General features: G+C 40.9%; 3 protein-coding genes across 8 annotated transcripts in view; 2 read left to right on the top strand and 1 right to left on the bottom strand.

The window, feature by feature from the left end:
* sptan1 (spectrin alpha, non-erythrocytic 1) overlaps positions 1-8,731 on the top strand; it is a 31,341-nt gene extending 22,610 nt beyond the window's left edge. For 4 of the 6 annotated variants that reach the window (XM_067251123.1, XM_067251122.1, XM_067251119.1 and 1 more), the window contains 21 exons: positions 154-168; positions 1,502-1,633; positions 1,784-1,921; positions 2,038-2,142; positions 2,367-2,575; positions 2,669-2,789; positions 3,011-3,132; positions 3,311-3,443; positions 3,572-3,670; positions 3,799-3,958; positions 4,208-4,284; positions 4,544-4,753; positions 4,842-5,138; positions 5,323-5,435; positions 5,634-5,651; positions 6,926-6,980; positions 7,175-7,371; positions 7,573-7,626; positions 7,734-7,880; positions 7,990-8,137; positions 8,309-8,731. In XM_067251123.1, the coding sequence (XP_067107224.1) occupies positions 154-168; positions 1,502-1,633; positions 1,784-1,921; positions 2,038-2,142; positions 2,367-2,575; positions 2,669-2,789; positions 3,011-3,132; positions 3,311-3,443; positions 3,572-3,670; positions 3,799-3,958; positions 4,208-4,284; positions 4,544-4,753; positions 4,842-5,138; positions 5,323-5,435; positions 5,634-5,651; positions 6,926-6,980; positions 7,175-7,371; positions 7,573-7,626; positions 7,734-7,880; positions 7,990-8,137; positions 8,309-8,434 (2,676 nt within the window). In that variant the 3' untranslated portion in view covers positions 8,435-8,731. The remainder of the gene's footprint in view (positions 1-153; positions 169-1,501; positions 1,634-1,783; positions 1,922-2,037; positions 2,143-2,366; positions 2,576-2,668; positions 2,790-3,010; positions 3,133-3,310; positions 3,444-3,571; positions 3,671-3,798; positions 3,959-4,207; positions 4,285-4,543; positions 4,754-4,841; positions 5,139-5,322; positions 5,436-5,633; positions 5,652-6,925; positions 6,981-7,174; positions 7,372-7,572; positions 7,627-7,733; positions 7,881-7,989; positions 8,138-8,308) is intronic. The other 2 variants (XM_067251124.1, XM_067251121.1) reach the window with 1 other exon arrangement.
* On the bottom strand, positions 8,732-12,976 carry dync2i2 (dynein 2 intermediate chain 2). The gene is made up of 9 exons (XM_067251125.1): positions 12,597-12,976; positions 12,063-12,314; positions 11,694-11,803; positions 11,351-11,508; positions 11,074-11,183; positions 10,736-10,876; positions 10,371-10,603; positions 9,910-10,067; positions 8,732-9,193 (listed from the first exon to the last, which is right to left on the bottom strand). The coding sequence occupies exons 1-9, from the start codon at positions 12,672-12,674 to the stop codon at positions 8,955-8,957; spliced, it is 1,479 nt and encodes a 492-aa protein (XP_067107226.1). The 5' UTR covers positions 12,675-12,976; the 3' UTR covers positions 8,732-8,954.
* A 1,069-nt stretch (positions 12,977-14,045) lies between these two features.
* Positions 14,046-18,227, top strand: LOC136956944 (protein SET-like). Its single transcript, XM_067250993.1, has 8 exons — positions 14,046-14,273; positions 15,144-15,201; positions 15,295-15,437; positions 15,771-15,874; positions 15,968-16,081; positions 16,347-16,517; positions 16,740-16,871; positions 18,066-18,227. Exons 1-8 carry the CDS (start codon positions 14,204-14,206, stop codon positions 18,084-18,086), a joined length of 813 nt encoding a protein of 270 aa, XP_067107094.1. The 5' UTR covers positions 14,046-14,203; the 3' UTR covers positions 18,087-18,227.
* Positions 18,228-19,191: the final 964 nt, after the last annotated feature.

The raw sequence follows: 19,191 nt of genomic DNA, 5'->3' as shown, positions 1-19,191 counted from the left end.
TCTTATTTGTGAGGATATAATACTGGAAGGTCAATGTCTTGTTTCTCCCTTGTTAATAATGAATGATGTACCCCATCCTTTAACCGGACCAAGTCCCCACCCCCATGTCTGAGACTGAATCTCTCTCTGTTCTTTTATTGTCTCTGTTTATAGCTGTCCAAACTGCTGGTAAGTTATGTAGTGTGTCAGTTGAACTAACATTGCAGTAGGTCACTCTTGTTCACATGTCCTCGTCTTTGCCTTGTGTGTAGACATGCTATAGTCAACAACAACAAAAAACAGTTCATCCTAGTGTGTATTCATTCATGCCGGCTTTTCATGTTCTTTTTTAAATTTTATTTCGGTTTATTTGTCTCCATCTTGTGTAAAAAGCACATTTTGTGTGTAGTTTAAGTTGTGTTGTGTTGTTCAGCGAATGTCCCTTCTTTGGACCTGGGTGTGGCTTTCATCCTTCTATTTATTTATTCTCTCCATTGTCAGGGTCATCTTCAGACTCGCTCCACATAAAAAGTGCACATCTTTTTTTTGTGCTTTTAGTCATTTTGAGAATCGATCTTGAGTTGTATTTATTTAAATATTAACATTTTGGTCCTTGTTATTGTTGCTTATACATTTGATCATCAAACATGATTCAATTTGTAATTAATCTTAGGGATTACACTGTCCATATTTAATGCTGCACCTGAGAGAGAATGAGAGTGAGGGCACCGCAAAATGCTTTGCTTTATTGCTTATGCCTTTAGTGAAAAAGCTAGTAGCGCATTTTTGTGAAGTAAGATGCTTTTGCAACACGTCTGTCTGCCTCCAGTAGTGTTTTTACAAGTAAGCTATGGAAGAAATCTCATACACACCATAGGTGTGCGTGGTACATGCGTGGTACATAGGTGTCTCATATCTCTCATAGGGTGTGTGCACGTTGTGGAACGACTTGAAAAAGACCCTCTTTTCCTTTTGATTGTTACAAGCGCATTCTTTTGTCACAGACATGGTCCTTTGTCTCTCCACTTTTTGTCTGCCACTGGTGTCTTATGTTTGTAGACGCCAACATATTGTCCTGTCAAGTTATGGTGGTGTTTCAACTTTACCTCTTTTTTTTCCCTTTGTTCATACATACACACAATTGGAGACTGCACACACCTGTTTTAGTCTTGTAGATAAGTTAATAGTTGTATACTTTCAAGTAGAAAACATAGCATACCATACCAGATTATTGTCATACAATTTCTTTGAGTTGAAAAAGTATTTTTGTATTTCTGGCAATTGGAAAGTTTAGTATGTTCAACAACCAACTTTCATTAAACCAAATAAGGCTTCCATTGAAGTAACTGAATGGAAATAAAACATGTACACTTAATACAACAATTCACTTATAAACACACTTATAAGTCCTAGGAGACTGAACCACCCCAACAGCTCACTCAGTCACTTTTCCTCTGTAGTTCTCACATTCTCTTTCTCATGTGCTCTCTCTTCACCCTCCAATTTTGCTCCTTGCTAACAGAGCAAGCATCAGAAACACCAGGCCTTTGAGGCAGAACTGCATGCCAATGCAGACCGTATCCGGGGGGTCATTGACACCGGCAACGCCCTCATCCAGAGAGGCGCCTGCGCCGGAAGTGAGGATGCTGTCAAGGTGATCTAACCATTAGTCCTTTCCTTGCACATAAATGGGTCAATTTGTATATTTATTGTGCTTATCACAAACAGAATTTAAAATGGAAGATGAATTACTGTTATTCCTGGAACTGAAAACAGACACCCTAACAAGTGTGTGTACCCCCAGGTACGCCTTAATGCACTGGATGAGCAGTGGCAGTTCCTGGTGAACAAGTCAGCAGAGAAGAGTCAGAAGCTGAAAGAAGCTAACAAGCAGCAGAACTTCAATACTGGTATCAAGGACTTTGACTTCTGGCTCTCTGAGGTAAAAAAGATTAATTCCTTTAACGATTACATAAATCAAACTACACATTTAGAAAGATGTAAACATGTGACTTCTGAATCTGAACCTTACATCTTCTTGATGCTTTTGTTCTGTAGGTGGAGGCCCTTCTTGCATCTGAGGATTATGGCAAGGATCTGGCCTCGGTCAACAACTTGCTGAAAAAACATCAGCTTCTGGAAGCAGACATATCTGCCCATGAAGTAATGAGTCTTCTCTGTACCAGATTAGTTTTAGTGCATGAAAACAAAACAGGAAAACATGCACATTGTACATGTTAAAACAATTCATAGGCCTTGGCATTTGGGTCAGACAGATTGGTCTTTGTGGTTTTAGCAGATTTTAAGAATGTTCAGTCTGCCATCACCTGCATTTACAATTAGCCTCAGATGCTCACCTCTCTGACACCTTACTTCTCATTCCTCAGGATCGCTTAAAGGACCTGAACGGCCAGGCTGATAGCCTGATGGGCAGCATCGCCTTTGACACCACACAAGTAAAGGACAAGCGTGACGCCGTCAATGTCCGCTTCACCAAGATCAAGAGCATGGCAGCTGGACGCCGCGCCAAGCTGAACGAGTCGCACCGCCTGCACCAGTTCTTCAGGGACCTGGATGACGAGGAGTCTTGGATCAAGTAAGAAACCTTCCCCTGGAACACTTAACCCAGGGAAGGGTGCCAATGTGCCCGTAACAATATCTTAAACTCTTGGTGTCCATCTGACCTCAGAGAGAAGAAATTGCTAGTAAGTTCGGAGGACTATGGACGTGATTTGACTGGAGTGCAGAATCTGAGGAAGAAGCACAAGAGGCTGGAGGCTGAGTTGGGGGCCCATGAGCCAGCCATTCAGGTAAGAAAGATTGTGGAGAAAACTACAATTATGTAAACACACATATTAAAGCATTCAATATATTTAAATGTCTACTGACTTCTGAGTCAGGGATATGCATTTACATGGAATTAACATTTGTATGTTAATTAACATTGGAAAGCAATAGATACTAAACACTAAGATGTTTTTTGTGTATAGGCTTTGCAGTCGAATTTATATATTTTTCTCTCCACTGGTAGTCTGTGCTGGATACAGGGAAGAAGTTGTCTGATGACAACACCATTGGCCAGGAGGAAATCCAGCAGAGGCTAGCTCAGTTTGTGGACCATTGGAAGGAGTTAAAGGACTTTGCTGCAGCTAGGTAAGACATGACACTATGATTACTGTGCACACACACAGGAATAGCTATAACTATGATGGTTTAACAATGAAAAATTAACCATCTACCATGCACCTTGATTACAATTTGTGTAATGTAGCATGTTTGAATTTGTGGTTTAGGATAGGCAGATGAATGTTAATGTTGGTGTGTATTACAGAGGACAGAGGTTGGAGGAGTCGCTGGAATACCAGCAGTTTGTGGCGAATGTAGAAGAAGAGGAAGCCTGGATTAACGAGAAATTGAACTTGGTAGGAAGTGAAGACTATGGGGATACGCTGGCTGCTGTGCAGGTATGTAGTTCGTAAGTCATAAACTGGAAAACAAGTTATACATTCAGCTGGTTTTGCTTCCTACATTCACTGGCCAGTTTTATATAGATACCTTTGAATAGAATCCGTTGTTCTGTCATTCTCTCCAGGGCCTGTTGAAGAAGCATGAGGCATTTGAGACCGACTTCACCGTGCACAGGGATAGAGTGAACGATGTGTGCTCTAATGGGGATGAGCTCATCAACAAGGTACAGTAGGGACAAATGCACATCTAGCGTTGAGACATTTAGCAGCAAATGTGAATTACTTTTATACTAATCCCAGAAAAATGTATAGCCCAAAATGTTACTTACTTGCATGTGTGTCTCTCCGATAGAATAACCACCATGTGGACAACATTAGTGCCAAGATGAAGGCTCTGAGAGGCAAAGTGACTGAGCTGGAGCGAGCGGCTGCCCAAAGGAAGGCCAAGCTGGATGAGAACTCAGCTTTCCTGCAGTTCAACTGGAAAGCTGATGTGGTGGAGTCCTGGATCGGTGAGGGCTTTCATCAAGATTTTCATAAAAACACCCCAATTGTTGTTGTTGTTGTTATTATTATAGACAATGTATTTACATGGACATACATATTACAGTCTTTGAACATTCTGTCCATAGACTGCAGGTCACAGATAGTTTAATTGGTAACCCTAACACATTTGATATCTTGATTTATTAAAAGTTCAAACTGAACACAGGTTCTAGTGCTCGCAATGTTGTCACTGACTACTTGATGTTTGTCTCTAGGGGAGAAGGAGAACAGCCTGAAGACTGATGACTATGGCAGGGACCTATCCTCTGTACAGACCCTCCTTACCAAACAGGTACACAATTGCCTTAATTTGGGAAACTGTTGACTGAACGTGCCATTTGTCACAAGCAGTAACTCTGGTTCACTGGTTACTTTCTAATCAGCTAAATAAAGCAATCCTCAGAACAAAAAACTGCAAAGTCAATTTGGAATTTCATTCTATCTACATAAAAATATGGTAACAGTTGTTTATCCTCTGTGGGTTTACAAGAGATGACATTCCTAACTTCCTAATCTGTTATTCATCATTACTCTCTTCTGGACATCAACAGGAGACATTTGATGCAGGCTTGCAGGCCTTCCAACAGGAGGGCATCACCAACATCACAGCCCTCAAGGATCAGCTGCTGGCTGCCAAGCACGTGCAGTCCAAGGCTATTGAAGCACGCCACGCTGCCCTCATGAAGCGTTGGAACCATCTGCTCTCCAACTCGTCAGCCCGTAAGAAGAAGCTGTTGGAGGCCCAGGAGCACTTCCGGAAGGTATGAACGAAGTGTCATCTGACAGAAAATAATTTGCCCATCCAAATAAAGAACACTCTTACCTACACCACATTTCTCTTTCCCCAAGGTGGAAGACCTGTTCCTTACCTTTGCCAAGAAAGCCTCAGCTTTCAACAGCTGGTTTGAGAACGCAGAGGAGGACCTGACGGACCCGGTGCGCTGCAATTCTCTGGAGGAGATCAAGGCCCTCCGTGAAGCACACGAAGCCTTCCGCTCCTCGCTCAGCTCAGCACAGGCCGACTTCAACCAGTTGGCCGAGCTGGACCGACAGATCAAAAGCTACCAGGTGGTGTCCAACCCATACACCTGGTTCACTATGGAGGCCCTGGAGGAGACCTGGAGGAACCTTCAGAAGATTATCAAGGTCAGGAGGGAAAAAACCCCAGGAAGAAATTAGACAGTGAAGGCTTCGGGAAATATCTACTACTATTAGACAATTTTGTGTAGAATGTGTGCATTTTTCTTAGGTGATGAATGCCAAGAAGTAATAAATAATAACAATCTTTAATCACTAGTTGTCTCCCTCTCTCATGCTCTCCTGTCTGTAGGAAAGAGAGCTGGAGCTGCAGAAGGAGCAGAGGAGGCAGGAGGAGAACGACAAGCTGCGGCAGGAGTTTGCGCAGCACGCCAATGCATTCCACCAGTGGCTGCAGGAGACCAGGTAACGTCTTCTAAAGACAGAGGAAAAATTTGTACCAACATCTACTCTGCTGCCATAATACAGCAGAGACCAAAGCCAAATGGGTGTGTGTTACGCAAGAGAAAGCAATGGCCATAATGTCCCCTGCTTGGTGTAACATTTGTCTCCCCCCCTTCTCTTTGCTGCTATCTTGATGATGCTTGGAAACACTTTGATCAGGACGTATCTTCTGGATGGGTAAATATCACCTTTCTATATTCATGTGTTTGCGAGTATGTGTGCGTGTGTACATCTGACAGTCAGTGTTGTTAATATATTGCAATCAGGTCTGTGATTCAAAATATTGAAATGGAATCACTTTACACCAGTCAATGCATGACATCTTTATGAATAGCACATTTTGGGCTATACAAAACAAAAAGGTACCAAAAGCTTATAGATTAATGGTAAAAACATAACAAATGTAAAAACAAATATATTGTGCCAATGCTATTACTTTTGAGTGTCTTTCCTTCCTTTTTTATGCCCTTTGTTTCTATTTCTTTTGATTTACAATATCTGTAAATTAATGTAATGTGATCAATTCCCTGTGTCTGTCTTCCCCTTCAATTTTGTTTGATTTGACTTGTGTCACCCCCCCCCCCCCTGTCTAATTAGAATAGCCTACCGTCGAGTTATCCAAGTTTATCAGTATGAAGTCGGTGATGATCTTTCTGGAAGGTTTTTCTTTCCTTTTTCCCTATTCTTCCTTATTCCCCCCCACCCTTTCATGTGTGACCTCATGCACCAATCTAAAACACACCATTTTCCAAGTCCTGTGTTCTCCAATGGTTTTTCTTTACTAACAGTCACCATAATGTAGCACCCAATGACATCTTCTTGAACAGATTGGGCCCTGTTTGCAGTAGTCTTAACATATCATGGTATACCATGTGTAAATTAGCTTATGTGATGTAAACTGATGGAGCATTTCAACTGCCACTCTGAGCTGTGGTGTTTGGCTGCAGAAGTATCTGCATTGGGTTTCTGCAACAAGAAATAGCCAGAAAAATCTCAGGCAGTTGGACGTGGGTGGACCTGGACAGAAACCTTTCAGACTTCTAATTCATTTTTTACAACATCAATCCCTTCTTTCCCCTGTAATCTAACCTTCACCTTGGATAAAACATGAATCCCACTAGTGCTACTGGCCCAAAGGAAGTCATGGGACACTGGTGTGCAGTGGAAAAGCACCACTTAATTTGTAAAACACCATTAGAGTAGTTGCACAAACTAACTGAATGACATTTAGGAATCTTGTGGTTTGTGTGTTTAGTTGTGGTGGTCAAATCTGGTTTTAATGCAAGGAGCCTATTGACCATAACCATGACACAGACCATGGTTGGATTCTCACACCCAGATTTGAAAAGAGTGTGTGTAGTTGAGTTTATTGATGGCTGCAGCTTGTTGTATGGAGTCTAAATCAAAAGCCTCTTTGCCTTTAACTAGTGTTTATGCACATTTATTTGCAGGTCATGTATGGTAGAAGAGTCTGGAACTTTGGAGTCGCAACTTGAGGCAACCAAGGTAAGATTGTGATTTAATAAACATTCATCATATATTTCATTAAATCAAAAATCGAGACAGGGAAATGACAGCTTGTCTACTCTACAGAGGATAAGTTGAGATGTTGCCTGGATTTCTATGGACTCCACTTGGCATAAATGTAGATTCCATTGTCGACCAGGCTTAATGCTCCATGTTTATATGTGTCTGTGTAGCGTAAGCACCAGGAAATTAGGGCCATGCGTAGCCAGCTGAAGAAAATAGAAGACCTGGGGGCAGCCATGGAAGAGGCTCTGATCCTGGACAACAAGTACACTGAGCACAGCACGGTGGGCCTGGCCCAGCAGTGGGACCAGCTGGACCAGCTGGGCATGAGGATGCAGCACAACCTGGAGCAGCAGATCCAGGCCAGGTCAGAGAGACACGCATGCAAGCCTCTAGTCAAACAAACATTCAGGGAAGAACTGTCGGCTACAGTACTATAGACATTATGAAACTGTAGATTGTCATGGTAGATGCAATGAAAGTACTATTGAAGAAGAAAAAAAGACTATTCACTGAAATGTTTTCACAATTTCTTTCCCTAATTGTATTTTGTTTATTTGCTTTGTAGAAACACCACTGGAGTGACAGAGGAGGCCCTGAAAGAGTTCAGCATGATGTTCAAGTAAGTAGCCATCATTTATTGTCAGGGATTTGTCATTTTGAGCATAGTAGCTGGGTCAGTGAAATGGAATGACCGTACTCTGGTAACTTTTTCTCCTTTTCTCCCAGGCACTTTGACAAGGAGAAGTCTGGCCGTTTGAACCACCAGGAGTTCAAATCGTGTCTTCGCTCCCTGGGATATGACTTACCCATGGTGGAGGAGGGAGAGCCAGATCCAGAATTTGAGTCCATACTAGATACAGTGGATCCCAACAGGTCAACCTGAACTCATAAAAGTTCCTTTGTATTATTATATTAAATTATTAGAAAGAGCACCAGAAAATGTTGTTTGGTTAGGCTCTAAACTATTTCCTTTTCTGTACAGGGATGGCAACGTGTCATTGCAGGAGTATATGGCCTTCATGATTAGCCGTGAAACTGAGAACGTCAAATCCAGCGAGGAGATCGAGAGCGCCTTCCGAGCCCTCAGTGCGGAAAACAAACCTTTTGTCACAAAGGAAGAGCTGTACCAGGTAACTTTCTTGTTCTTTTATCTCCTCCTATGCCCACACAATACCTTATCACTTCAACCTTTTGCATCCTTCCATTATCACAAGTATAATCCATAAGTAAAATGAAAGTCAGTGGAATAAGACGCATTCATAAATGTCAATAATGATTAATTATTTTCCTTCTACTTTAAGAACTTGACCAAGGAACAGGCGGACTATTGCATTTCTCACATGAAACCCTTCCTAGACAGCAAGGGGCGTGAGATGCCATCGGCCTTCGACTTTGTCGAATTCACCCGCTCTCTTTTTGTCAATTGATCCTTCCTCTTGCCTGCCAGTGACTAATCGGGATGCGTTTGTCCCCCACACTCAATTACACGGCTGAAACTGCATGAATCTGACACTAGAATATAGTATAGTTCAGTAACTACCTACTTATCCAAGTCTTTCACTCTTTGTGCTTCAATGATAGCTTAGTGGTTAAGTCTGCATTTTAATGTGGTTATTTTAGCTTGTGCTTTGCTGGATTTAAGAAACCTTATAGACACAGTAATGCTGTAACATCACCGTATAAACTGCAGTGCTTTAATAAACGCGACTGGTTATAACTGGAAATTGTTTATTCAGTGTGGTTTTATTACAAAGTCAACTATATTACATTCCTTACTTCTTACTTAAATAAATAAGGGTGCTGATGACTGACACACAAGTAACAAGTGTCATTTAACAGATCAATGGGAAACATGTTTTCAACATACAACACAAACATACTGAACCACAAATGATCACCAACTCTGATGTGATTTACTCGTCTTGTTTTAAAGGTGCAGTTTGTGGCTCATTCAGCCACTTCATTTGCCAGTTGCTCTAGCTTGGCAGTCTCTCTTGGCCCCTGCTCTGTTAGTTTAGTGCTCAGGTGCCATATGTTGACACTGCCATCTGCATTGCCAACTGCCAGAAGGTGTGTCTGCCGAGTATTAAATTCCAGGCAGTAGACTGGTTGGCCGGCTGTGGTCTGGTCAATCGTGGCTGCTGGTTTCCAAGATCTCCTACCCAAATCAAATATCTGCACCAGACCTAGAAGGAAAAAGTATATCCTATTTCATGTATGGGCTATTTGCCAATCATATCACAGTTAACATTTGACATTTAATAATTTAGCAGATGCTCTCATCCAAAGTGACATACAAATGGCCCATATAGAAAACACAGCAGAAGATCTGTGGTCAGACTCAAGAAACTATTTCCTTGCCTCATTGCAAAGTACCATATCTCAGCTACCAGGCACTGTGGACAAACAAATACTACAGTGCACTTATATCTCAGTAAATTGCATCAACACAAAACAACTACAACAACTTAGAAGTGGAGATTCTGGCCAAAAGCAAATCATTTTCTCATCTGAAAGCAAACATTTGTCCCTGGTCCTTGTGTAATCCCTGCCATGCATGTGCAAATTACCTTGGAGCTTAATACAGTGTAGAAGTGAGAATTCCTAAACTGTGCTGCAGCAGAGGTATATTACATTTACATTTAGTCATTTAGCAGACGCTCTTATCCAGAGTGACTTACAGTAAGTACAGGGACATTCCCCCCGAGGCAAGTAGGGTGAAGTGCCTTGCCCAAGGACACAACGTCATATAGCACAGCCTGGAATCGAACCGGTAACCTTCAGATTACTAGCCCGACTCCCTAACCGCTCAGCCACCTGACTCCCTGTTTTAAGTAATTGGTATAAAGTATTATCTAAACAGAATACATCCATACATTATTATATCTTTGTATTGGAGTACCTTGTCCTGTGGCTGCAGCAAAGATGAGTGGCCGTGTTGGGGACCAGCGCACCCCAAACACGTAGGATTCTGACACCTGCAGCGAGGCAAGGGGTTCAGCCTGGAGCAAAGAGTGGAGATGGGCCATGCCATCTGTGCCGCCCGTCAAAAACAGGTTCCTTTAGAGGGTGGGGGAACATCAGTTAATACTATAGATTCACAATCATTAAAGCTTCACAAACTTGGGGGGAAATATTTGGGTGAAAATTTGTAGCAACTTGCAACAGGTGTAACAATTTATATGGGCCACAAACAAACAAAAATCCCTAATATTCAATGCAAACCAAAGACTTAAGTGATCAGGTTTGTATACATAATCCAAAATTCCATGATATTCCAAAAATTCCTGTACCCGTAGCAACCCATTTTCATCTGAACAGTCAAGTTAGGAAAGATTACCTCAAGGACAATTTACCCCTTACCTATGGAAAGGTGAGCAGTGTAAGGAATGGATGGGACCTCCTTGTTGGCTAAAAGCAAACTGGATTGGTGCTCGCAGTACTATGTTCTCGCAGTCTGAAGGTGTGGCAGCAGGAGTTTGGGCAGAGAAGGAACACTTAAGAACCAAGCCGCCCTCTGAGCCAATCAGGAAAATGTCTGGGTCCCAGGGGGACAGGGCCACAGAGGTGACCCCAACATTGCCGCTTCCTTTGGCCTATGGGTCACATGGAAGGACAAATTGTGTTTATTATGTTTACCAACTGGCCAAAGAACATACTGCTTTTAGAGCATGTTATATTTGCATTTTCTACATCAATTTTCTGAGATGACTTAGGCTTTGAGGCACCTGTTGTTTGACCAAGGCATAGCCTGCACTGAGCACCAGCTCCCCCTTGGCCGCATCCACACTCCAAAGCAGGACCCTTCCCCCTGAGCCAGCACTCAGAACTTCAAGTTCTCCTTTTTTCTGGCCCGGGACCCAACCAACCTGCAGAAAAAACAGACGTACTGCTTTTTATTTAATTTTTTACTTCTTCAGAAGACCAAGACATTAAGATTTAATACGGTGGTCTTCAATAGTTTCCTTAAATTACTCAAAAAGTTAGTTTAGACTACAATTGGTGAATAATTTAATATTTTAATATACACCATTTAGTCTGTGGTGGACGTCTAAAATGGACGTACCTGATAGACAGGCTCTCTATGAATGTTGGCGGACATTCCTGTTTGTGCCAATACAAGGTCCTGTGTCCGACTTGTGTCCCAGATAACAACCTCTCCACTGTAAAGACCCCCTGCAACAAATGACAGAATGTTAAGAAAGGCAAAAGATTACTGATTTATACATTCTCTTGAGTTACAAAGTATTTTTTTTTAGTAGAGTAAAGCTCTTCCATTCTGATACTGGGGGAGAGGTATGCAGACAAATGGGTTTTTAGCATAACTCAATTGACCGACATACCAGTGATGAGAGAGGGACGGGAGGGGTGGAATGAAAGTGCCATGACAGGCCTTGCCACATCTATCACTGTGTCAGGCCGCCTGGAGTTGAGGCCTTTACGATCCAGGTTCCAGGTGCAAATAAAAGACCTTTCTGTGATCCAGTCTCCATCATCAATGCTGTGGCAAAAGCACTTTGTTGTCATCGCTACACTAGACTTTGTCATCATTATTGTATATTCTTTGACTCTGGAGATGCATGGTGTATAATGAGTACATCTTTAACAGTGGGAAGTTTAATTCTGCGCCATGATAACACTTTTAGCAGCAAAGCACAGTATAGCCTGAATAGAGAGCAAACTTACCGACCGAAGGCACATGCAATGACGGAACCTGTGCAATTCCAGGATATACTGGTAACATGCAGACCTCTCTCCTGGGCTTCAGGATATTGAAGGCGGTGTAGGCATGAGACCTATACATTACAAGGATGTAGAGCATCATGTAAAAACAAATACAAAAAATTAACTATTTAGCCTTGTGCATTGAAACCCATTTGTTAACCATTTTAAGAGGCTTTGCAAGCACTCTCTAAATGATCTAGCAACCAAACCCAGGACCAGGTTGAAAGAAATAAAGCTTGTCTTCCAACATGGTTACTGGGGGATTGAGAATTAACTTACAAAGCCATTTGTGATATTTTAGCCTGTGAAGGACTCATTGATCTTTCCTACCGTTTGATTCTGATCTTCCCAATTCACATCAAATCTATCAAATGCATGACTTCTGTCATTTTTTTCCAACTCTTTGACAACCATGTCCTCAACACAATGGAGGAACTCCATCAACCCAGGGGACTTTGGTGTGTCACCATCATGGAGTTGCGTGAGGTGGTCCAGTGGGTCAGTCTGGGTGTCACTTTCTGACACAGACAGAGACTGTATTTGAGCATCCGCAGTGTGTAGTGGTTGAGTTTGACATCCTCTCTGAAACCCAAATGAGAGAGGGTGACTTATTATATTTCTATCATATCTAGTTAGCTATGTTACATGCATGCCTACAATTTGACCAATTTTTCCTAGATTCAAGTCTATGCCTTCTGAGAGTATGAATTCAGACCTGTAGTTTTAGAAGGGGAAGGTTCCCATGTACACTAACAAGACTGATAATTTATTATGGTCAACCAGTCTTTCTATCTAGCACGTCACAAAATTATGATGACACTCATGCTTGCCATCATTGGCATTGTTGTCATCATGTGAACATACCGAGTCCTGTGCAGACTGATGTGATTTCCTCCACAGTGAATCGACACCCACGGCATCAATTGTTTCATCTTTAAACATGGTTGTCTACAGCTAGCCAAGTAAACACTTGACTCACATTCACCAAACTCTGTTTCCCCTCTTTCTGTCGGCGAACTAATCAGTAATGAACGCGTTAGGTGTCCTAACTAGACCTAGACTACTAGCTAGCTAGCATCTACAGTACAGTAACATGGTACTGTAGTTACCCTTTCGTGCTAACTTAAAGATAGGCCATCTTTTAGCTACTGATTGAAGGTAACGTTAATCTGTGGTCAGTTCTGCCTCACAGAAATCCACATTTTGTTCAGCATACACATATTAAAAACTTTACATCAAAGCATTGTTGGGGATTTCTCGATTTCGCCTGCCTGTTTACCACTAGGTAATACTACCATGGCAACAGAGTTTTGTAGCTGCTCTGGTTTCTTCCGGGTAATGTGGCAGAATGCAATCAACGTCAATGAAGTGCACCATCGCCATCTATTGTTGGGGGGTGTAAAGCCGGTTGCCTTAAACATTGATAAAACAGCTCCTTTGGGCTAATTTGAAATATTCTCTTCTGTCTCTTGTCTTGCGACAAATATGACTATGGTGCCACGCTGTATATAGCCTGTAGCCCCTGGGATTAAATTCATACCATTGCTGTTTTAACTAATGATGCACAGCGGACTACATTACCTCGTGTGTACAAATCTTCAAGTATATTAAGGGCATCCTCCATTCACAATATTTTATAATCTTATCTGTACTTATACAGTATGTCTGTAGGCTATTGTCTTCACTATTACTGTAGGCCTACATGTTTTTTGTTTTACCAAGAATGTATGATTTACCAAAACAACCAAACAGCGCTAGAAAGACTGGCAATGTTACGTGTTAATTATGTCTATAGCCTATGCCATTGTCAAGAGAGCATTTAGGTTACAGTAGGCCTATAGTTGTCTACTGGAGTTCGAGTTCATGCAATTCAATCAAATGTTTTTTTTCACTTCGCCTCAGTGATTTGTTCATTGTCTTACTTTAGTGCGCTGCGCAATAACCGTACCCATGCTTGTTAACTCACAGCGACTAGTTAGTGATTTGTACTATTATAGGCGGTCTAGTGTAATAATTATAGCTCTAACATTGGACCATTTAGCAATATGGAATTTTGGATAGGTTTTGCACCAGACATTGCTCAACTGCACTGCAGTTGGATATTTTGGATAGCAGTTGGATATGGCTTTGTATGGCCGAACAAATCCCCGAAATTATTTCGGGGATTTGTTCGGCCTTTGAAGTCACTGGCAAGCGTACGTTTTCCAGCATTGCAAGGGATGGTTGCTACGAGAGCGAGCGGAATTTTCGATCGACTTTCGAAAAGCGCGTGCATTATTAGGAGGCGCGAGCATGCGCTACTGGCGGGGGGTGTGCATGTGCGCAACCTCTTTGGTTATACACCTCGGGTTCACCACGGCACACGTTGTATACACGCGAGCCATTTAAGGAGTAATAAACAATTCTCTTCCAAGAGAAGACTACAACAGGCAAAACCTACCCAGCTATCAAAATCTGTGTTTTTCAAAATCATGTCGGCCTCGGCGGCGAAAGTGAGTAGAAAGGAGAACTCAAATCATGACGGAGCGGACGAGACCTCCGGTAAGGAATGGCGGCCTCCTTGTTCAACGCCATTTTCACTTGTTAATCTTTCATTGTCTATGGACTAGATAGTATGCTTCTCAAATGTTACCTGCTTATCTGTCTAGTATTCAGTGGTTTGTCTAAGACGTCTTGGGTCACAATTATCAGGGTAGTGTACAGGACTTCCTTGATTGAAGATTTGATTAGCTTGCTAACGCTAATTCATAAACTAGCTAGCTATCTTAGCAACACAACACAGCGTCCGAGGTAGGGAGCCATATTTGCCTGGGACTGGCTCGTACAAGTTCATTGTGCCACGCACGTTTAGCTTGCTAGCTATACAACATAAACTAAGTTAAACAGCTTGCATCCACGATCAGTCTGCACTACTTATATAGTGTTTAATGGGTTATAACAATTGCTCTATAGCGTTATTTGTAGAATTAGGTACAGTACCTAGTTAATGCAGTCTGAGATTTGGTATGCTAACGGTGTTATCTCGCTATGGCTTTAGCGGCATTCTGTACCGTGGCTAGCTAACAAGGTCCAGGCCGCCTTAAACATTGCCAAAGTGTGAATTGGCAAGCTGTCCAACTAATTAGCAATATGAATTTAACCCAATTTTACATATAACCTTTTTCAGAATCATTTATTGTGTATTTTTTGCTGCTGCATGTTAAACTGGTAGTTTGTTATAAAAAGTAAATATTGTCACAAACGCAAAGTAAAATGCCCCCCAGTGTGCCCCCCATTCATTCAAGCCACGCGCCCCGAGACGCTTTAAAGCCAATTGTTGCTAGTAGATAGCTACTGTCTAAGCAACGTGTGGTATGTATGACACTTTTTGTAAAAACTAATATGTCGTTTGTCTTTGTCTGCCCTTTCCAGAAAAGGAGCAGCAAGAGGCTATTGAACACATTGATGAAGTACAGAATGAAATTGACAGGTAAACCTTATAATGTAATTACATTAAAGATAATTTTAGATGTGTAATTCATTATAGCATGGTTCTAATGTTACCCATCTCTCTGTCCTTTAGATTGAACGAACAGGCCAGTGAGGAAATTTTAAAAGTAGAGCAGAAGTACAATAAATTACGCCAGCCATTCTTTCAGAAGCGGTCCGAACTCATAGCAAAAATACCAAACTTCTGGGTCACAACATTTGTCAACCATCCACAAGGTAAATACTGATCCTTTTTTTATAGCTATGGCACATGGTACCCTTGAACTGTGTGTGTGTATATATATATATATATATATATATATATATGTGTGTGTGTATTTAAGGAAGTTTAGGAAACTGTCCATCAATGTCTATCATTTTAAATACAATTGTGTATTTATTGCTTTATTCTATTTTTGCTTGAATTTTCTATCTTAATAGAGAAAATTGAAGATTTGTGCAATTGTAGGCAACACTTTAAAAGCCATTGAGTACATGCTGACATCACATGCTTCCCTATTAATGTGCTTATTCACATTTAAAATTGTTGTTTTATTTTGTTGCCAACAGTTTCAGCTCTTCTTGGTGAGGAAGATGAGGAGGCACTTCATTACCTTTCCAGAGTGGAGGTTACCGAGTTTGAGGACATCAAGTCAGGCTATAGAATAGATTTTGTAAGTGTCTGGATTTTCAATACAACACTGCCACACAAGTGATTTTCACACATAATGAAATGGTGTAAACCTAACTTGTAATTGTTTTTGCAGTACTTTGACGAGAACCCATATTTTGAGAACAAAGTTCTTTCAAAAGAGTTTCACTTGAATGAGAGTGGGGACCCATCTTCAAAGTCAACTGAAATTAAATGGAAAGCTGGAAAGGTTTGTTTTTCCATTCACGTTGCATAGAAATGTCTAATTATTCTCAAATAAATTGTGTACCTCCACAACCACATGGACCTAAATAATTTAGTACCCGCAGAAAGCTTTAAATGTGTGATGGAAAGATCCAATATTTATTAATGCTGAGAATTCATGAATCTGTTGATTATATTTGTTTTCACGTTATAATAATAGGTGGTTCTTGTGCGTAGAAGTTAGTATATGGACCTATACTCATGAAATTCTTCTATATTCTCCTGTCCAGGACCTGACAAAGCGTACAGCCCAAACGCAGAATAAGGCTGGGAAAAAGAGGCAACATGAAGAACCAGAGAGCTTCTTCACCTGGTTTACGGATCACTCCGATGCGGGAGCAGATGAGCTTGGAGAAGTGATCAAGGACGATATCTGGCCCAACCCATTACAGTACTACTTGGTAAGAGTCTGTCAAGAAATGGGTTGCAATTCACTAACCATTTCAATGTTTAAAACTGTCTAGAAGACACTAACCTATTTGAAGGCCAATAGGGGGTGCTCTGGGTGTAAGTGCCTGATCAGCAGCCATGCACCACCCAGTTGGGTGCTCTATATTTGTAATGCAATACTTTTGGATTATGTGTAAATGAATGTAAAACGCATGCATCTCAATTTATTATAGGTCCCTGACATGGAAGATGATGGAGAGGGTGAGGATGATGATGACGATGAAGAGGGCTTGGAGGATATTGATGAGGAGGGAGATGAGGATGACGGTGAGGAAGATGAAGATGGTGATGGTGAAGATGGCGAGGTATGTTGGCCTGTGTTTTATGTTTCTGTTATCTGGGAGGTGTGACAGGATACATTTATTCAGTTATTACAAATATTTTCCCCATTCTAATCCAAACACAGTACCCCATAATGGTAAAAACAAGTGTTTAAACAAGATTGTATTGGGGAACAGATCTCTGCAAGTTATCAAACGACTTGGATAATTAATAAATGGAAGATGTTTAAAACAGCTATGACTGTTCCTAATGCTGGCTCTCCAGCAAAATTGGACTTTGGTCACGGAGGTGGCGTCAGTGACCTGATGGTCACTCTAAGATGCAGAGGGTCTTAATGAAATATGCTCCTCAGTAAAAGGCAGTTTCAGTTTGCCAAAAAACACCTAAAAGACTCAGACTAGGAAAAACATATGCTATAGGGTTATACCTAAATATTTGACAATTACGATATTTGTTTGTTGGGTATGTATTCAGTTTTCAATTTTGGGATTACGATATTCGTTTTAATAGTCGGCTGCAAAATAAATTTTCAGTGCACCTGTCATCCATGGTCGTTAAAGGGAAGAGAACACGTTAAATTGAGTGATGACCAGACAAAGGCAGTGTGCCAAATATGCTATTTGAAACTGGCCTACCACAGTGGTACAACCGGTACTAAACATCACCTGAAGTACCAGGCTATTGCTTATCCCTGTGTAAAAAAAAATACAATCAGAGACTAGGCTATCTAGCAAACTTAGCTTAGCCTGATTTATCTCTATTGTCCAGTCGCCATGATGAAGCAGCTTTTGTCCACCGTGTAAACAGTAACGTTGCACAAATGTGACTGTGCTTTGCTTTGTTGCAACTGATCCACATATTTAAAATATAACAAGGAGCAAGGTGACATTGCTCCTTGTGGAGCAATGTCACCCACATTGGGGTGGGTTGAGGACCAGGGTTGACAACCACGGAGCTAAAAGTACTCTTAAGTGTCTGAATGTTTATGAAAATGGTCTTTAAGGGGTATTGTGTAATACCCCATTGCGATGAGAATATCATTAAATCCGTCTTAGAGTAAGACTTGAACAAAATGTGGAAGAGGCAAAGTGTTTGTAATAATTGAATGAATACAGTGTTTATATACAGAGGTTGAAACAATCCAATTCGGGTCTGGAATGTATTCCCAAAGCCAAGATATTGTATTAAGCCTTAATTATTCTTTTTAACACTTTCAGGATGATGGCGAGGATGATTAAATAAAAGCAAGGACATACTCCAACCAATACTTTTTCCGGTTTTTACCCTATAATCATCCTCACCCTTGGGAGCAAGATTTTTTTTTATTTTTTCTATTTTGTGCCGTCTTCTCTTCTCCTGAAGCCTTTGCCTGTTTGTACCATGTCTCAAAATGAGTTAATTTTCTGGACATGCCATCTGGACAAGTAGTTGCCATCTAGAAAGTCTCACCTGTCATTGAGTTACCACACATCTCCAAAGACCAATACAAGAAACGATATTCATAATCTGCACGTCATTTTATGTAGACAAAAAGAACTTAGTGATTTACATGTAAGATATATAAATAAGGTTTCTGTTCAAGTTGTGAGTTGAATAAAAGAATAAGCCATGGTGCAGTGACAACTTAATCATAGCATCCCTAGCGCCCTTTTTATATAGACCATTCACAAAAAGTGGGAGGAAGGGACTTTCAAGGGCCTAATAGAATTCACACTGGTTTTGTTTGACTCTTCATACTAATGGAACTGATAGAAAGTGCCGGCTTGTTTCAGTCAACTATTGTAATTGTTTTGAGGTCAGACTGATACTGTTGTTGGTGGACAATGAAATGGTTTGTGGTGGGGAAAGTGGGCATTCAACACATCAGCATTTGGGTTTGTTGATTTGAATTTTCATTGTATTGTTTTACCCATGAGGTTTGAAATATACATTTTTAATAAAAACAAAACACAAAAAATTCCTTGTAATTTTAAGCTCTGCAAATAAACTGAATATGATGAGAGAAAACAAAGACCAAGTAGACTCTAATACGGAAGCTACATTGGTGTATTTCTCCACCTTTTCCACTGGATAACTGTTCACGTTAACATTTAAGTGTACCAGTTGCTTTGTTACAATAAATAAATGTATACACTTATGTTTGAAGTACTTTCTGAACAAGTGTATAATTTCAAAATACAGAAATATTGCCTGAACAAATGACACGTGTGAAAGGTTTTTAGTGAATGTTAGTGAAAAAGGTGTTGATAGTCAATATAACAATTTTTTTTTTTACATGAGGCTATGCTGTATAGCTGCAATACTATAATGCAAGGAATCAGTGTGTATGTTTGCAAGTTTAAT

Source organism: Osmerus mordax, chromosome 14 (assembly GCF_038355195.1).
Source record: "Osmerus mordax isolate fOsmMor3 chromosome 14, fOsmMor3.pri, whole genome shotgun sequence".
NCBI classification, from domain to species: Eukaryota; Metazoa; Chordata; class Actinopteri; order Osmeriformes; family Osmeridae; genus Osmerus; species Osmerus mordax.
This window is presented reverse-complemented; position numbering and strand designations above follow the sequence as displayed.

Bases quoted from the DNA above. Each gene is read 5' to 3' on its own strand.
- dync2i2 (XM_067251125.1), bottom strand. From the start codon at position 12,674: ATGTTTAAAGATGAAACAATTGATGCCGTGGGTGTCGATTCACTGTGG. The intron at 12,315-12,596 runs GTATGTTCACAT...TTTGGGTTTCAG, and splicing joins ATCAGTCTGCACAGGACTCG to AGAGGATGTCAAACTCAACC. The intron at 10,068-10,370 runs GTAAGGGGTAAA...CACCCTCTAAAG, and splicing joins CACTGCTCACCTTTCCATAG to GAACCTGTTTTTGACGGGCG.
- LOC136956944 (XM_067250993.1), top strand. From the start codon at position 14,204: ATGTCGGCCTCGGCGGCGAAAGTGAGTAGAAAGGAGAACTCAAATCAT. The intron at 16,518-16,739 runs GTAAGAGTCTGT...AATTTATTATAG, and splicing joins ACCCATTACAGTACTACTTG to GTCCCTGACATGGAAGATGA. The intron at 16,872-18,065 runs GTATGTTGGCCT...TAACACTTTCAG, and splicing joins GTGATGGTGAAGATGGCGAG to GATGATGGCGAGGATGATTA.